Genomic DNA, 20,914 nt, shown 5'->3' on the forward strand with positions numbered 1-20,914 from the left:
ATAATAGTTCTGTTTTCATGTCATCTGTACAATATATTTAACCCTTTTATATCCGTGTTTTTAACTGATGTCTCAGAATACAAGTTTTTCAAATTTTTCATTTAATAAAATTATCATCACAAAAACCAAAAACCAGCAGATATGGTAAAAAAAGCTCACATCAGTAAATGTTTTTCTCCATATTAAATGGACATCCTCAGGCTCTTATCATTCTAAATCCAAACTGCATGAGATGGAATATCTTGATTTGAAATATGGGCGCTCATTTATTAGTGGAATGAGCATCTCAACAGTCTCATAGACTGCATGGTTATGACAAGGAGCAGGAATTCCAAGCTAATGGAAACAAATCTGTATCCTAGAAGTTAATGACTATCTCTCTTGTAGTGGCATTATAAATTTCTAACATTTCCAAAATTTGAGTCAAGTTCTATTACCTTTGTAGTGTAGAATTTGGGTACTATCAAAATGTATCTCAATTTCATGGTCATTGGCATAAGTGACCAAGGTGGTGGTGTTTAGACCCCTATTTATAGAACTTTGATGCTCTTTTATGCAGGTGGAGATGTGCCATTTTGTGGCATCCATGTATTCTAATGCTCTGTTAAATCAGTGGTCTACAAGTGGTATAGATGAATACACCTTGATAAGTGCTGCCAGCTAGGTTGATCTTTAGCATATATTGTTGGACTTCTTTTGAAAGCTAGCAAGAAATTATTGAATCTATCTCCTTGTACAGAGTAAGCACAAGTATTCTATGATATATGATGGTCTTATATGTGCTTACATTGGAGGAAAAAGGATTTTATCTCTAGCTTTCCTCACCTACATTGTACACAAAGTTCTGTCACATATTCAGAAAAATATTATAAAGTTGTCTGCATATGAAATGAAATGGAAATACACTGGAGATTTAATAAAAATAATTTTAATTTGCTGCTGTACGGAATGCCAGATATGTTAGAATCATAGTGTCTATTAAAGCCCCTAATGATATTCCTTGAGTAGCAGTTATATGGCTTGTGCTGTGATAGTTTTGAGCTCCTCCTCTCTTTCTTGTACATCCAATATGTGTGTGTATGCTTTAAAGACCAGAGTTAAAACCTGCAATCTTGTAGGAAAATGGATCATTTATTTATTTATCTTAATTACAATTGGAAAAGTCTGAATAAGCCAAAAGGTTTCCACTCACTGCATAACAATAAATCCTGTGACAATAAAATAAACAACAAATAAAAAATGCTAAAAATACATTAGAACACATTTAAAAACTGCAAATAGTAACAAAAATAAAAGTTATAAAGAATTCTTTTGGAAATAGTTTTAAAATGAGTAAAATTTTCATTAAGTATATTTTATTATCATATTATCAGAAATGTGATAAAAAAAATATGATTTTTGATAAATGGACAATCTGATAAAAGGAGTAAAAATACATGAAGTTTTACAAAGATTACATTGAAGAATTTTCAGACAAAGCCAATTTTATTTGTTCTGTAAAAGAATGTAACCCCAGCCTGAACTTGATGATGTTCAGATGATTAGAAGGAGCTGAGATAAAGATGGGGCTGTAGGAGGGTTTCCTATATATACTGGTGGAAAAGGTCCCATTGATTAATTTGATGTAGATGTTAAGGAAGTGAATCTCACTGTTCTGCTATTCTGGGAGGAGGTTAGCCCATAAGGATTGGTGTTGAACTTGTCCAAGAGGTCTTTATAGTCTAGGTTCTCAATGCATAGGATGAAATCATCATCAATATAATCTGCATATAGGACTATTTGGCCATCATTATTCTGTATGATGGATGCTTCCAAATTATGTGTGAAGAGTTAACACAATGTGCTCAAAAGGGGGCTTTCTATTTCCCTTGCTTCATAAGTATGTGGAATCGTTGAAGGGAAAGAAAGATGTATGGCAAAGGGGATCTGATAGTTTCAAGATGTTTTCATAGTACTCACCAAAACGTCTTGTAGAAAACAGGAACAATGCTCAATTGACTGACAGATACAGTGATTGGAAGTTACACACTATAAAAAAATCAAAGGACAATGAAAGATCACAGAAAAATATCCATAATATAGAGGAAAATGTTCACTAATGCAAGTTTTTTTTTTATCATATCTGCTGGTAGTTTATTTAAGATTAATCAGTTTTTAGCAGTTGCTATTTGTTTTCATCTGACAATCTGCATCAACTAAGTGTTAAAATTTGTCCCTATGAGGAGAACAGATTTTCCATTGCAGCAGTGCTGATGAGGATAGTTGTATTCTAAAAAAAATGAAATCATTAAATACCTGTCATCTGTGCTTTTTTCCAAAAAAAATTACTGCTCATACACACATATATGGTGTTGATAATAGCTAAATTAAATCATCATCAGGTTAAATCTCAATTTCATACTGTCCTTGAACTTAATTTAGTGTAATCAACAAGTCTTATTACCAAGTGAAAGATTTATTAATTACACAGGCCTGCATTTTTTTCGGTTGTATCATGTTTTTCAAGTTTTGGTGATGGACTCCTATGTATTTTTTGCACTGAATCCAAAAATGACCTTAGTTTTTCTCCATTACATCAGAAATTTTTTCTAATCGCAATCTGTCAAAAGTGTCATATATTGAAAAAAATCAAAAACATGACATACTGCCAGATTTAAATACATCAGAAATGCTGGCATCTGTCGGTTTACGATGAAAACAATTCGTTATCATAAACTGGCAGATAGAAACACTTTCGTCCTTTACTATTCATCGATTCGTCAAAACAAAGCCTTAAAGTTATCCTGCTTCACAAAGGAAACAGGTATGCATCAATATCCACAGGGCATTTTGTACACTTAAAAGAACAGTACGACAATTTACAATTTGTTCTCCAGAAAATTAAGTACGACGATTATAAGTGGATCATGTGTGGTGATCTCAAAGTAATATCGATGATCCTTGGACAGCAAGGCAGGTACACAAAGTTTCCATATTTTTTATGTGAGTAGGATAGCAGAGACAAGGAAAATAATTGGAAAAAGAAAGAATGGCCACAACGACTTTCATTGGAACTGGAATAAAAAAAATATGCTCCAAAAACTCATCGAGTCAACGAACATTCTCCTTCCACCCCTACACTTCAAATTAGTCTTGATAAAGCAACTTGCAAAAGCCTTACCAAAAGATCGTAAATGTTTCCAGTACATTTGTAGCAAATTTTCAGCCTTGTCAACCACAAAACTAAAAGAGGTTATCTTTATGGGTCTGGACATTAGAAAACTTTGCAAAGATGGAAATTTTGAAACAGAAATGGAAGTTGCTGAAAAATAAGCCTGGGTCGCCTTTAAAGACGTAGTAATCAAGTTTCTAGGCAACAAGAAGGATCTTAATTTCAAATCTATCGTTGAGACAATGCTGCAGAAGTACCAAAATTTAGGCTGTTCCATAAGTTTGAAGGTTCATTTCTTATATGCACATTTAGACTACTTTCCTGAAAATCTGGGTGTGGTTAGTGAAGAGATGGGTGAGAGATTTCATCAGGACATCAAAGAAATGGAAAAGTGTTACCAAGGTAGATGGAATACTACAATGATGGCGGACTATTGCTGGATGTTGCATTGAGATGATCCCAGAAGAGCACATGCACGGAAAAGTCTGATACAGAGCATGGCTGGTCCAAAGAGATGTTGACACAATGACTAAAATAGTGTGTGTTTTATTTTCTATCAGGGATGGCCAACACATAGACTGTGGTCGACCGGTCGACCGCAAAGGTTTTGAAAGTAGCCTGCGAAGCTAAAGTTGAAGAATTTGCTTTCACTTAAATTAATGTTTAAAAATCTTAATTCGATAATTTATTCTTACAATAATAGGCTGTCTGTGCAACGTACCCATACTGTTTGTATTTATCCCGATGAACAATGCAAATGAATGTTAACGCATGCGCATATAAAAATCCTAAAATTGTTTGCCCATATTTATAGTTGCCCACAAACTATATTTTACCAAAAAAGTAGCCCCTAAGGAATAAAAGTTTGGCCACACCTGTTCTATATTCTATATTCTGTTTCTATATTATATTATATTGTCTATTATAAGCCACAAAATAATATGTTTTATACGAAACAAACCTATTTCAATTTGTCATTAAGTCTCATATTTGTGATATTTTTCGTCATATACCACATTTGGCACATTGCAAATAGCAAAAATTTCTTACATGATGAAACTGAACTAAGGTCATTTTTGGGTTTAGTGCACCAAGATACATAGGAATCAATCATCACAAGTTAAAAAACAGAACCATTGCAGGCTAGTGTTATTTGTTATATGCTGGAGTTTTTTTTTTTTTTTTTTGTACAGTACATTGTCATCCAGTTTCTACATTTATGTTGAAAGTGAAATTGTTTCAAGGACATGAAAATAGGAAAACTAACCTCAATTCTACATTATATGAAATAAAATATTTAAAAATTGTGAACAATAAAAATTCCAAATCCAATAAGGATGTTTTTGTGCAGTTGACTTTAGACATTTTACTTGATTTTACAAACAAGGCTCAACGCTTGCAATTCCTACAAACATTGATTTATTGACATAGAATTTACATAAATATAATGTTTAATTGTTTGATTTTGGACTTATATAATTTATAATATGAAATAAAATGCTTAAAATCTTGTACACTATTATGTATGTACTGTACAGAATTTATAATGAATGTAGAATGGATTTTTTTTACACTCACTACAGCGTAATTTCCAGCAAGGCCAATAAACTGCATTTACTTTCAACACTACAGTTTTCATATGTTTATTTCAGTACAATACTATATGCATCCAGACATCCCATCAATCATATACAGCAGTCTGCATACAGTCTGTTCAACTTTTCAGTAATCTGGAGTGTTAAGAAGACATATAAAGGGAACCTAGTATTGAATTTGGATGATTTGAAATACCCCAGGAATTTTTCAGGGGCTCATCTGGATATGTCAGGCCCCATCCCTTATCTCATGATCACACTATTGTGGGACTGGCTGAATACATAATGGCCTTGCTAAATGGCCCTCATAGTGTCCTTGGAGCATAGAGAGTTTTAAAGGAAAAGAAATCATTCTAGCTATCATTTGTTTTCCATGATTTAACAAAGCATGATGATGTAATTCAGATAAGATTTGGGGAAATAGACTAACCCTTCATAATCTTCAGTAGACAGAACATCCTCTCTACACATGATTTGTTACTGACAGCAATGTGACAAATGATTGTTGTCACTTTTGGTTTAAATTTGACAGAATATGACAACACAATATGCAAGTTATGCAAGTCTTTTGCCAAGAGAAAATGTCTCCCAGAAAAATTTCCTATAGGAAACTGGTCCCTATTTAGTTATTAGAAATGTGACAAAAATACAAAACACTCCATATGGCCAGCCTATTAATAAGGCAAGAACAAATACCAATAGAGTTCAGTGTTGCTTTTGATGAGTGCCAACTTATGAGTTTGATGAGTGCAGACCTTTAATAAGAGGTCTGCACTGCAGAGACAGTACATTTTTTGAAACATCATCAATGATTGACTAAATAATCAGGTTATAACTCCACTAATTAAATAATTAATACTAAGTAATTTGCTACTAGAGGTAAATGTTAGGCACTATCTCTTAACTAAATTAAATTATAACCTGATTATTTAGCGATCGTTTGGTAATGTTTCTGTATATACATAATCGGGATTCACGATGTTTGTTATACAGTAGACCCCCCTATAACGCGGGTTCCTATAACATGGCGAAAAAATTGTGACAGTATTCGTATGAAGACGCTAAAAGGACCGACAGGATTGGTTGAATCTGGACCAATAGTAGACGAGCAGCCAAACTACTTACACTCTACAGAGAGTTTAGGCGAGTAAGTTGAGTTTACTATCGTCTGTACAGTATTATATATAAATTAGGTACTGTATATATAATTATATATTAACTTAATTTATTGTAACTTTATTATAATTATATATATACTTTCCGCCATCCAGCGCCACGCTACGGAGCATTTAGGCGAGTAAGTTGAGTTTACTATCGTCTGTACAGTATGTAAATTAAGTACCATAAGTTTAACACAGCACTAATTTTATACATTTCTTGTAAAAGAAACATTTCTTATTCAACGGCCATAAAAATTATTTATATTAATGATGTCTCCAAAGTTCAACAAATTTTTCGCAGAAAAATAACTTATCAGAAATTGTGGCCGCCGTTTGGTGCGCTGCTCCGCAACGAAAACAAGCTTAAGCGATGGCGACATTGAACTCAGTAAGTAATCGTACAATTTTTTGTTTATAGCATAGTTTATACGGATTATTCCCAAAAAATTATACGTTTTGGAAATGTTGAGTCAAATTAGTCTAGAATCGATTAATTTTATGGAAGAAAACCTTTCAAACAGCCGTAGTCCGTAAACTTCACACGTGTCGAGCTGCAATTGGCTCATGTATTTAAGGATTCCTACAACGAGAAATTCTTATAAAGTGGAACGTATCTACCACGTTATAGGGGGGTCTATTGTACTTAGATGTATTTTTAGTGATGAATGGGCAATATATGAACAATGTTGACACATGATGGTAATACAGTATTTCAAGGCAATTGGCAATTTGGCAGCATTTTTTCAAGCTGGCAATTTTTTATACTACAGTAGAGCATCAATTATACAAATATCGATCAACCAAAACATTGGTTAACCGAAAGCATTCCAGTCGGCAAATTAAAATTTCCACTAGTGCTAAATTTAATTGTCTTACTGTCCTTAATTGTACTTTATTTTTAAAAAATTGTCTAAGTGGACTTATTGGATTAATAACTAATACACCCAGTGTAATTGTACTATCAACACAAGGAGTTCGTAATCTGTGGTAGTTTTTCCTGTAAAAACTATTACAACTGATAAAATGAAGATTTTTTTGATTTTTCTGATTACAAACTCCTCCTTGTGTTGATAACTAATACACTAGTATAATTGTCCTATTAATTCCACTAATACTGTTGCGCTGCAGCACTCTCCCCCTACCTGCCAACCTAAACTGTAGACCTACTTTAATACATATCTTACATAAAAGTAGTATATTTGTAAGATGTGTGATACAAAATATATACAGTACAGTTTTGTCTTTAATATATTTTTTCGTATAGGATCAGTTATCTGAAAAATCATTTATCCAAACAATTCCAGTCCTGAATTGTTTTGGATAATCGATGCTCTACTGTACTAAAAATGTATTCAAGATTTGTTCATTTTTTTCCCTAAAAGCAAGGCTGGAGTTTGGCATTGAGAAAACTACACACATTAAAATTACCTAGAGTCCAGATCTTAAAGAAACCCATAAATCAATTTGTAAACTTTTATTTCTTTCTATTTGAATTTAAATGGTCATAGAATAAACCAAATATTCTCTAAATCAATGAGCTTTCAGACTTTTACTTATTACATTATTACACACATTTTTATTACTGTAACACCTATAGAATATGGATAGAAGCAAGTATCACTATTGGATCAGACTGATTGGAAATTTATCAGTACTGGATCACATCTGAAGAATTCAGTATCATATCATCTGTATTTAAATTGTAAAGCCACTCACACTTAGTCATAACTCACATAAGAATTCTCTGATCTTATGAGAAATTGTTGTTCTGTGCCCTTTGCATCCAGTGTAAATCATGCTTAAGAACACACTACTCATACAAGTTATTGTTTACACACACAAAAAGTGAAGAGTGCTGTCAATAAACTTCTACATCTAAAGGATACCAGGATGAAATCAACATGTACAGTACCTTGAACCTGTTACCAGTGTGGGTGATATGATGGATAAATATATCGCAAACATTTTCGAACATTAATAGTTCTTCCTCAGGCGATAGAAAAAACAAGTGACGGAACATAGAAGAAAAATAGAACAATTTAAAATAGAATTGAATCCACATCTCATGCAAAATTGTTGCATTGGACATGCACATTCCATGCGGATAGTCGGCGATTAAAGATCGGTGTCCATGAGGGTCTGCCATGCAAATTCATGCATGGCATGACAAATTCAGTTCTTTGTAATTTATGCACATGGTGGTGAGTGTGGCTAGATTTATATATGGAAATAGCCTCAACCATCTCAGGTGCTCAGGGTGGGGTGAGGTGATAATGACCCTCACTTGGTTGAATGTCAGGGTCACGCCTCAATGTCAGGATCAGCCCCGTAAACAGAAAGAGCCATAGAGTTCCTCCCATGTAGAATGTCCGCATTAAGCACCTGAGCACCTGAGATGATTGGAGGCTATTTCCATTTATAAATCTAGCTGCACCACCATGTGCATAAATCACAAAGAAGAACTGAATTTGTCCATTGCATGGCAGGCCCTCATGGACACTGATCTGTAATCGCCGACTACCCACATGCAATGCACATGTCCAATGCAACGATTTTGCACGAGATGTGGATATGATTCTATTTTAAATTGTTCTATTTTTGTTCTACGTTCCATCACGTGTTTTTTCTATCACCTGAGGAAGAACTATTAATGTTCAAAAACACTTGCGATATATTTATCCATCATATCACCCACACAGGTAACAGGTTCAAGGTACATGTTGCTATCAATAAAACATGAACATACATAGCCTACTGAAGCAAGTTAAAAATTTTCATGTCAGCCAATGGGAGTATATGAAGCTAGGACAATGCATTGGCAAGCACAAGCCAATGAAAGGAATGTTTTTATCTCAACTAGAATTCTCAACTCACAGCAGAAAGAAATGGCACCAATAATTAAAAAGATCCATATTGAAAATAATTCTGGTATATAATTTCAATGAGCCTACAGTAAACGAAGGGAAGAATATTAACATAGAACTGCAATATACAGCAAATTTTTTAATATGCCATCTATTGGTAAAGGTTCAAAACTACAGCTCATGATCACATTTACACTACTTGAAGTGTGAATGAAATTTGCTTTGCTCATCTCAATTGCTTTGTTTGCTCTTTTTGCATTTGCACCCTTCACATTCAATGTAAATCATGCTTTATACAAGTTACTCATAAGTGTAAACTTGGCTTAAAACTCCAAACTTTTATTTGGTAATTGAAGATAAAAAGTCTTGAAAATGTTTTTATAAAATAATAAAAGATTTCTATCTATTAACGTCCTTCTTAATTCGGCTCCTGGCCGAGGGACACCGCCCACACCACTCCTCTGACGTGTTGTTTCTGCTAACCCTGGAGTTTAGAAATTTCTTCAGTTAAGTTCCTTAATTTTAATGCCCAAGGCCATATAATGGTTATAAAATAATAAAAGATTTTATTTTTGTTGTCATACATTATCTTGATTTCATAAAATCTTCTCTACTATCAAAAGTNAAGGAATCAGTAAACAATAAAGTTTTTCATTCTTACTCTTCTGTATAAGAAAGTTTCTTATTCCCTGAAGTTGAATAATCAAATTCAAAACATTTTTTATATCATTTAACTTTTATAAATCAGTTCACTAATTCATTTTTAAAATCATCTGTCATATTTTAGTAATTTTCTAAATGAATTTGTTGAAAATTATTTTATTAAATTCTGAAATATCAAATCAGCAAATATATTTTTATTCTTCATTAATATTAATAGCAGGCTGATTTCTAAATATTTAAAATATTTTATTGATGATAATTTTGGTTAATTTATTATATTCTAACCATCCCTTACTAATTTAATCATACCTTCTCATCTTTCTTGAAAAAGTTGATAATTTTCTATGCTATACTAGATTTCACGCACTGTCAAAATATTTTTAATGAAATAAGCTTCATTTTCACTCTCTCTAATAATCTTTTATTTCATTTCTACTCTATATATATATATAACAGCATTCATATTGCAGAGCTAATGTACCTGACAGTTCTTTAAATAGACAAAGTAAATATGTAAATGTTGCTATTTAAATATACAGTACACATACTGCTATATTGTAATCACTTGAGACTATCCTATACTGATAATAAATGAGTGATAGCAATATGTGGTGAAAGTATCATAATTAGACCACAGTTAATGGAAATTCTAGTTTCATTGAATCAGATTAAAAATGTTAATTAAAATATTTTTAATTGTTTTAAGTTAATTAATCATAATAATAACTACTTCAGTATTTCATCTAGTGTTATATGACAGGCTTTTTTTTGGCAATATTTCATTAATCAAACAGTCATATTCATGGTTTTTTAAAAACTCAACACATCTATAGTGCATTCAAAGTACTTGCAGAGAACTTCTCACATCTCAGCTTTTGCTAAAGGATCTACACTATCTTCATGTTGATTTTCTTCAATTTTATCAGATAATTCTCCTAAGCTTTCTTCGACAACAATATGGCATATTTCTGATGATGTCACTATAACAGATGAAATTGATAGGGAAATTCCAGTATATCAGTTTTTAAACCTTTCTTTTGACGTATCTTCTAGAGTGTTATTTATGATCTGTTCAAAATACAACTTTATTTTCAGACTTCTCTGTCTATTTTTAAAAAACCACCCTTTTTAGAACAATTCTCAATGCTGTTCTCAACACTTGACTCCACAACATTGACAAAAGATAGTGTCAAGTAAGAAATTCTTTTAGCAATGAAGTCATATCAGTTAACTTCATCCAGTTCTAAAATTCTTGCATACATTTCACTTCTGTAGTATATCATTAAGTTAGATATGATTCTTTGGTTACATAGATAAATCCATGATGATGTATTTCCAAACAGGATTATAATAATAATGTTTTAATGACACTGTTAACATATAAATGTGCTTTACTAATGTCTATCAACAAAACAATCATTTAAGTTTATACATTTAATTAACCAGTTGTTAAAAATGTCAGTTGTTATCCAGGCATTTGCATTTGATCAGTAATCAACCCAAAGAAAAGTTTCATGTCCCTAAAGCAACTAGGATCTTATTTTTTCTAATCGCTAAAAGTCTTTGTTTCTGGCCTTGTATATTAGAATGAAAAACTGTAATACATTCTATTCTTTTAGTGATTTAAATTTTTTCACACTTTCATGTTTTTACATATAAATATGAACAAGCATTACACAAAAATAAATTGTTTCATCTGCATTATAGACATTCTTCAGTGAATACTCAGCAATATTTTTGGACAGTGTCTTTATCTACAGTTCAGCTAATGCAGAATAAGAACTTTTCATTTCACCATTAGTGCATCTGTACATAATGTTCTTTCATTTTCTCCCCTAGTTAAACAAGCTAGTGGTTGCAATAAAATCTTTCTTTCCCATATTTTTAGCTAATTCTTATGCTTTAAGACATATTAATGGCCTATTAACAAATGCAGTTTTTTTACAAACATTACTAAATCAAAGCATCAAAGATAACACAACTTCACAATCTTTTAAAGTTCAATTTCTCTTGAAAATTATGTTCTCAATTTTTCTTCTGACATTTTAATATTCATTCTGTTTTTTTAAATTATTGTACAAAACTGGCTGTGAAATTTATCTTTGCAGCAACACTGCACTGACTCATTTTTTGGCAAATTTTCATTGCATTCTAAAACTGAGTTTATCTTTGATGGCAAATCTTTGCATTTCTTGTTTGCTTATTCCAATATGCTAAGAAGTATAGCATTGTACTGTACTTCTTAGCATTAATTAAATAGTAATAAATATCTCAGTCTTCAACAACAGCAAACAAATAACCTATAAATAAAGTAATGACTGCCAAAAATTCAAACTACAATACTGTTTGCAATAACAAGTACAAGATTAAAATAAACATTTTATACAGAAGTCTCCAACCTACAGTCCTGTGAGCCAAATACAATCCCAAATCATATTTATCTAGCCTGAGTAGCTTGTTTTACTGACATGTTTTATCAACAACATTTCAACTAGTTCATAGAATACAAAACTTTTGAAAAGTCAACTAGAATTGATAGACCTTATGCAAACAATTTTTTAAGAAGTTTGCATAGAAGATATTTTCTATTTTTGCTTCTACTTATCTTTTCAAACAAAAACCTTTCCAAAAATGAAACACAATAAAACTTCCTATTTGTCACCACTCCCATGGAAAACAAAAATGGTCACATATGGGAAGTGGGTGCAAAACCAACAGTATCATTTATAACCTTCGTTTCAACAAACAGTATTACAGAATTTGCAACAACTTACAAAGACAAGAAGGATGTTTATTCAAACTTTAAGATAAATGTTTTACACATATAAACTAATTTTCAATTGTAGCCTGTTTTGTTAATGATAAAGTTACTGTGTTGTCAAAAAGTTTGAGTATTATTAATAGCTTGATTTAGTAAATCAAATCAAACAATTTCAAATATCAAAGATTCTCAGAGAATGTCTATACAGATGTTCTGTGACTCTTTGATATTTAAAGATGCACTCTGATAAAGGCTTTTGAATAACATTGAAAATGTTAATTACTAAAGAATTTGTGCTAGAATTTATTATTTACAGTCTGTTAGCAAATGCAAGGTGCCAAAGAATCAGTATCCAACCTAATCCTCATTACTATAGAAAAGTTATACTTCATTGATTAGTGATAATCACAATAGAATTCTTAAAAAAAATAACAAAGAAAAAAGCTCCATTTGGCAAGAAATTGCATTTGAAGTAATTATAAGCCTAGACATATGCAAATGGTCACATATCAGAGTCTGATTTGTATGGATGGAAGCAAAAACTTATGTCTCATGTTGAAGGTAGAAGATCAGAGGTCTACATCTCATTTAAATCAACAAAAAATTCTAGAAAATTTTTCTGCTGTCCACAAAGAGCAGTTTTATTTTATATAAAATGAAACATCACTATCCAATGAATATTTAAAAGAGATTTTAATATTTGATTCTAGAAAATTTATCCCCAATTTTGATGACATTCTTTCAAAAAAGCAACTGCAAATTTCACATAGATTCATGTGCACTAATATTCAGAAATAAAAAAAAACAAATCTTAATCTTTGACTATATCTTTCATACGTGGCCCTCAGACTTGCCTTTTATAGCTCACACGACCCTTCTCAGGAAAAGGTTGGTGACTCCAGATATAACATATTAAAAGTAAACATTAGATACAGTTGGATGATTTAATTTAATTCTGACCATTGTATAACCTTTTTATTGGAACAATATGGTTTACAATAATCATTAATAACAACTAACTGACAAAACAGATAATCATCTAAGTAAATTCAAACTTATCATTAGTAACATAATGATAATACAAGCAAATTTCTGATTACAATATGTGAAAGTTTCATAATTTTATTTAATTTATATGTTTTGGGAATGTTGATTCTAATAATATTAAACAACTGATGATAATAAGCAGCATCTATTGTGTAACATTTTCCTAATGCATTGTTTTTAAATACATTTCTCTTTTTAATTGCAAAATGTTTCTTTGCATTTATATCCAATACATATACTTTTTATGTTGTTTCAAATTTATATTGTGTTTCTACTAAAATACAAATTGTTAGTAACTTAATAATCATGACAACACTTTATACGTCACCTGAAATGCAAGAGAGAAAGTAATATATTTTTTCCTTATTACACTTACAAAACTAAATAACAAATTAACATATTACATAAAATTTATTGAAATAGGATGATCATATTGAAGTGATATATACAGTATTTTTGAATTTATCAATTTCACACAATTATAAAAACGTAAGAGAAAAATAAAAAACAAATAAATGATCTTAAAATCTTATAAACATTTTCTTGAGTAAAACCACCTTTTTCTAAAACTACCTTGAAATAAAAACAAATTATTTCATTCCAAGGTATTTTTTTTCTTTAAAAACAAGAAAATAAATATTTCCAATTTTTTTTATTAATTCATAAAATTATTTAAAATCTTATTATTAGTTTCAATCAGTTTGCACTTCTAAATTTATGGATAAATTCTGAAATGTATAATTTACATTAAATATACATAAAGAAAGAATATGCAAAGACATTCTTTTCACCAGTTATTTTATTTAATTTGCTTAGAAATTATTTTGTATTATTTATTTATATAAAAGATATATAAATATTATCTAATATATTAATTACACTAAAAGTCAAAACAATGTCATAAAAGTAAATTTAAAAACTAAACTCTATTAAAAATGCAATATATTCTTATATACCTTCTAAATTTGATTAAAAAAATAATCATCTTTACCTTTTATGTGATGTGTAACAAGTTTATTTCATTTTTTATATAAAAAGACAAAAAATTTAACCAAATAAATTATAAATTTGCAGTATAAACAATTTGTATTTTTTTTTTCTACATTATTACCTACTCTTAACTAATCTAGATGATGTACTTTAATATAAATAACCTAGTTTAATATCAAACCAATACTTAAAAATTGTCTGCTATATTTAGACTAAACAGAAATAAAAATAAAATTTGATTTCAAGATAAACAGAATACACACATATTAATAATTAGATATAATTTAAATTAATTTAAGAGAATTACATAGTAATTATGCTAGAATAAGTAAGTTACACTTGGACGAATACAGATGGAGGATCCGTGGGTCAGCAGTGTCTCAGTTGATGCAATGAGATTTTATGATTGTATGTTAGTTCTAAATTTATATAAGAGGAGAACCTCAGATAGTATTACTGATAACATGCTTATCCAGCTTGCAAAAATTGTAAGTTTGAGCACAGCTCTAAATGGATATTTTATAGACATTTCTAAAATGAATGAATTTAAATTAATTAATTCAAATAATTTAATTATTAGATATGATAACTCTCAACTAAATAAAAAATGATAAGAGAAGGTAAATAGAGTATGATAATAATTTCAGCAGTTTTTGGCTATCAATGTAATCAATATCAATAATTATAAGCATAATTATAATTGATTTTTAAACTTAGGAATATTTCTAAAGATACAATAACATTCTTATATTCATACTAATTGAATTGAATGTATAATAAAATATTAGTTATATAAAATAAGTAAGTTTATTTTAAATGAATGTAAAAAATATAGAATTACATATTTGTTGAATTGTATAAACAACTAAAATTAACCACGTCCAATTAGACAATTTATTAGTTGTCTAATCAAAATGATTATACAATTTTATAATCACTTTGATAAAAATAATTAAACATATTTGAATATTCTTAACAATAAATAATCTGAATAAAATATTTAATTCATTATCAATGAGCATGTGTACAAAAACTATAAAAATCATTATCAAATACATCAAAATTTCCTAGCTATAAATACTACNGCCTTGTATATGTCAAATTATGAAGTTTAGAGTGGTTAATATCAGTGATAAGTAAATCAGATTCCATTCTTATGATAGTGAAATTTAAAATAATTTTTCTTTGTCAGGTTTCCACTCATTGACGAATCTCTTCTTAAGAAATGGCTTATACTGTACTAATGCGACACGATCGTTGGAAACCAAACAATAATAGAATTTGTTCATCTCATTTCGAAGCCATACTTCTTCATATCTTCTATCATTATTATAATTGAAGCATGCTTCAGTTATAATAATGGTAGAAGATATTTACAACCAAATTCTGTTCCTACAATTTTTCATTTCTCCACATCTTCAAAAAATTCCTGCAATAAAACATTCAGAAAGAAAACCAACATCTAAAGACCCTATTTCAGAAGACTTACTTGTAAAGAAAAACTTGCAAAGGCAGAATATTAAATATCAGTCTCTCGTGATCATACATATTGTTTGTCATCTCCAAAGATGTGTGAAATGTTAATTTTAACAAGACAGAAATGTGAACGGCTACAAAAGAAACTTAAATATAGCAGACAATCTTATAAAAAAAATTCAAATAAGATTGTCAATTCAAAAAACATTATTCTAAAGCTCGGGGAAATTCTTTCCAAATCTGATACTATAATGATAGAAAATAACTTAATGAACCGCTTTGTGATCTATTAAAACATCAGCTTTTTGTTAATGTAGGCAATGAATATCCAGAAGAAGTTAAAAAGTTAAAGCAAACTTTTCACTTTTTATTCTAGTAAAGCATGTGTCTAAGACAATTTATTAAACTACCTGCTCCTAGTTCTCTATGGAAATAATTTTATATTGATGGTAGTCCTGGCTTTACTGAACAGTCTTTTATAAAAATCAGAGATGAAACTAAAATTTTAACCTGTCCACTATTATATTGCTTAATTATTGATGAAATGGCAATTAAAAAACAAGTTGATTGGGATGAGAAAAAAGTAATGGAATATATCGATCTTGGTCATAGAAATCTTGATGCTAATGATACTCCCATGGCAACACAACACTTGTATTTTTAGTTAATATTTTACATTTGTTGACTGCAGTAAGATTAGAGATGCACAAGTAAGACAAATTAATATGTAAATTTTCGACTATAAATTCGTATCTTCTATTATCAGGACTTTGTAATATTATCTGTAAAGCCAGTATAGTAAGTCCTGATAATAGAAGATACGAATTTATAGTCGAAAATTTACATATTAATAAGAAAAAAGGATATTGAGGCATTTAATTAAGTAAGACAAATGTTTACAAAAATGATTACTGTATATTTAAAGGACAGTGATACACATCACTGTCCTTTAAATATAATCATTTTTGTAAACATTTGTCTTACTTGTGCATCTTTAGTCTNTTATACAATTTTATAATCACTTTGATAAAAATAATTAAACATATTTGAATATTCTTAACAATAAATAATCTGAATAAAATATTTAATTCATTATCAATGAGCATGTGTACAAAAACTATAAAAATCATTATCAAATACATCAAAATTTCCTAGCTATAAATACTACAATAACAATGCACATTAATCACGAAATAAGTATAACGACTATGCGAATGACTAAATTATTAATAATATTTATCTTCCGCGATTATTAAAATTTTTCATAAATTATTAATATTAAAAACCGTCCAATTATCTAATTAAAAAGTGAGTGATGATACACTTTCTAAGAACATATGAGATTTTATTACACCAAATTCTTTATAAAAACTTAAATTTTTTTACTTTAATCCATATAAATATCAACTTTGGTCAGAAAAAATTTTTTAATCAAATAATAAAAGTAAAATTAATTTAACTGAGATTTTTTAATAATATATTTGATTTTTTTTTTAAATTTTTACTACCACTTTTCATTAAGTTCATTGGGTAAATATGAAAATAAAATCTGTCAATCATTAATTCTTAAATTATGATGTTTGATTCCTGATTATAACTAAAGTTATAATCAGGAATCATAACAGAGAATGCTAAAAATAGACTGAAAACCAATGTTGTCTTTTAAACTTTCATTCACTGTTTATTCTTAATACCAACAATTTTAAATAAAACACATGATTATAAAGGATAAAGATACATTATAATAAATGGATAGAAAATGTTTTTATAAGTAAAAACTAACAATAAATTATGTGGCAATGTAAAAAGATATTATTATTATTATTAACAAGCGATAAAATCATCATTGGACTTGTAATAAAGTTAGTAAATAGTGTAATACAATACATTCGGTCAATACAACAATTTTGTGTATATTTCATTGACAAAACATTCAACTGTTAATCTCATATGTTGGATAAAATTGATCTTAATCGATAATTATTCTTACCGGTCTTGTAAAAGTAACTTCCATCGCTATCACTCGACATATCTGTGGAAGATTCGGTTGCACTCATCGCCAATCTTGTTTATCTTCCTTCTTCACTTCATCAAAACTGAATAAGACACAAACACTCGGTGCATTTAAGATCCGCCATCTTTGTCAACACCGTCTATTTTCTTCTCTGACATAACTGAAATGGCGATTTGAATCGTGCCGTACATCACTACTTTAATTATATATATTTATAAATTATTTACTACGGTTGATTTTTATTTATTTAACTCTTTTTTATTTTTCTTTCAAATATACTACTATTCGATCGCAACAAGTGCTTCTTTGCTTGACAAGTCTGACGTAATGGTTACCTGAATTGTCAAGTAAATTTGTCTACGACTAATAATAATTTTGGAAGACGACATCGAGAGCGAAAATGATAAAAATATTATCTCTTTAATTTTAAAAAGTATTAAAATAATTAAATTTTTTACAATTTTTTTCAAAAATAATAAAAGTTTCATTTATCGTCTGGCAAAATTAAATTTTAAAATATATGACGTTACGAATTTATTAAAATGATGATAAAAATTTAATCTTTTATGATATTAAAAGCACTAGTTTAATAATTATTTATATTTAAATTTAATAATAAATTTTAAAATTATATAATTAATTACGTATGTGATATTTGGAAAAATAGGTTTAAAAAAATATTAAATTTTTAATTTTCGTGACGTATTTAGAAAGGGAAATTTATGAGGCAAGAAGGACAATTTTTAATAAATTTTCCTATGTAAACTTGTTTTTTACGGTTGTGTGATAATGTATATCATTCAGTTGATGTTCAGGAAGCGGAAAAGGTCGACGAACAAACAAACAAAAAAAATCACTTTCGTTCACTTTTTGTTTCTTATTGAATATTTAAAATATTTAACGTTATAAAGTTGATAAAATTTAATCGTATTTTCACTCAAAATTAGCAGCAATGAAGTTGATTGAAAGGTTCAAAGATATTTCTGTCCTGTTTATTTCGTACAGAAAGTTCGACGTCAATTTGGCGTCATCACTTCGGATTTACAATGGACAAGTTTAAAAAGTGACGTCAAATTGACGTAAAAGATGGACGAAATGAACAATTCGGGTCCGTTCGGATGCCGAAAGCCCTGGCCGCTTAAGTTTTTCAAGTCCTGTAATATATTAAAAAACGTAACAGCGTTAAAAAATTCTTTAATTAATAAAAGAAATAGGGATATTCTCATATAATGTGAATTGTAATCAAGCCGAAAATATTTAATAGGGGATGTCCATATATTACATCATCATTAACCCCGCTAAATAATGGTGATAATGATGATGATGATGGTTGATGATAGGGTAGCGAGTAGTTAAATTGACTCTGATCAAAATAACAAAATTGGAAGAATTGGCGTTTGTTTTGGGTCCTCTTAAAGTTGAGTTTTTGTTACAGGATGACAAGGTGATGGTATCAATAGGGCTAAGAACTTTCTTATGATGCACATTGTCCATCTATTCAGTCAGTTCTTATTAATTAATTGTTAGGAGGAGGATCTGCAGGAACTGTTAATTAATATAATAAGCGTATTTGGGCTGCAATTTGAAAATATTGTAGACTTATATATTCCCACTGTCATTCGTCCGTCCGTCTTTCCTTAATCTCCAGAACGGAGTTAGATGAAATCTGAGGCTAGATGTTAAACTTTAGGGGTAGGAGCCCCGATTAACTATATAAGAACTTCCGATGAAAACCGGAAGTCACATTACGTCAATTCAAAAATTTTCCCCTGAAAGGCGTTAGACGGATGACCAACACGACTCTATTGTTAAAGGAAAAGTGTGATATGCAGGGGCAAACCACTATCAATTTGAGGTAGCGAGCATATATTTTAAATTAAATAAATTTAAAATATGATTAAAAATTACAGCCCGGCATCGTGGCGATGTCACAATAAATAATTTCTCGTTTTATATATCTTTCTTCGACTTTTCTTAATTTATAATCATACGCTTCAATACGAACATTTTGTTTCAGGAAATATGAAATTTGTCATGTTTCAATAAGAAGTTTCATCGAGCATTCAGTGGCGTAGCGTAGGGGGAAAGGCGGCGCCCGCCCCGGACGGCACTTTCCTAGGGAGGGCAAAATACCTATCGTTAAATTAATATTAATAAAGGAGACTAGAGGAGATCCAACTCCACAGAAACAGTGAAGCTAAAAACTTCCGCAACAATACTTTGCGCAGTACCTACCTACTGCGCAAAGTATATGCCCCATTANTTTCGATGAGTCATATCATTCTTAACTTGGACGGAAATGAAATTTGTTACAACGTTGCACTTAATCTTTCATATTTGTTGTTAGTAATTTAAAAGACATTTTGAAACACATACGGAACAATAATAATTTTTTTAAATATAATAACACAAAAATGAAAAGGGAACTTGGGTACATTTATCGAGAGCCACAAATAATCATTCAAAGAGCCGCATGCGGCTCGCGAGCTGCAGGTTGGCCACCCCTGATCTATAATTTATCAACATTTCTAGTTTCAAAACTGAGTTTAGAAGGAAGGTGAGTCTGTTACTTTCTATATTGCCACAATCTGCGCCACCTTGCAGGTGACTGCAGTTTTGGAGACATGTGGCCTGAACATTTTCATGATCAATTCATTTGTGGTATTCAACATGAAGCCTTACAGAGGAGATTATTGGCTGAATCATATTCAAAATTTGATGATTGTGTCAAATTTGCTCTTGCAGCAGAAGCTGTGACTGACATGAGCAGAAAAATTTATGCTGCCCATCTTACCAATGGAACTCATTCTTCTACAGTAGCCACCATACAAGCAAACCAGAAAAGGAAACAAAATAGTAAGAACTTTTCAAAATCAAGTCCACAACTAAATCGTTGTAGTAGATGTGGTAGTTCACATCCAAGAAGTAAGTGCCTATATCTAGACACTGAATGCCAATTTTGTAAGAAAACTGGACACATAGAGCATGTTTGCAGAACTAAAAAGGCAACTGAACCATCATATCATTATCATAAAAATGGAAAAATTGACCCCCAAAAACATCTGCTTCCACAAACGTTGTAGGAGTTGCATCATCATACACTGTTAATAGACTTCGTCCTGCTACATCCTATAAATGCAAGGTTACTGTTCAACTTAATGGTTGTCCATGTCAGTTAGAAATGGGCTCTGGT

At 30.1% G+C, this 20,914-nt stretch overlaps 1 protein-coding gene across 1 annotated transcript in view; it reads right to left on the reverse strand.

Annotated features, from left to right (window-relative positions):
* LOC111623105 (triple functional domain protein-like) overlaps window positions 1-18,079 on the reverse strand; it is a 304,942-nt gene extending 286,863 nt beyond the window's left edge. The window contains exon 1 of the mRNA XM_023365589.1: window positions 17,698-18,079. Coding sequence (XP_023221357.1) covers window positions 17,698-17,764 — 67 coding nt within the window. The 5' untranslated portion in view covers window positions 17,765-18,079. The remainder of the gene's footprint in view (window positions 1-17,697) is intronic.
* Between the last annotated feature and the right edge of the window lie 2,835 nt (window positions 18,080-20,914).

The sequence above is a fragment of the Centruroides sculpturatus genome, unplaced genomic scaffold (assembly GCF_000671375.1).
Source record: "Centruroides sculpturatus isolate CEXI.00-Female unplaced genomic scaffold, Cexi_2.0 scaffold144, whole genome shotgun sequence".
NCBI lineage: Eukaryota > Metazoa > Arthropoda > Arachnida > Scorpiones > Buthidae > Centruroides > Centruroides sculpturatus.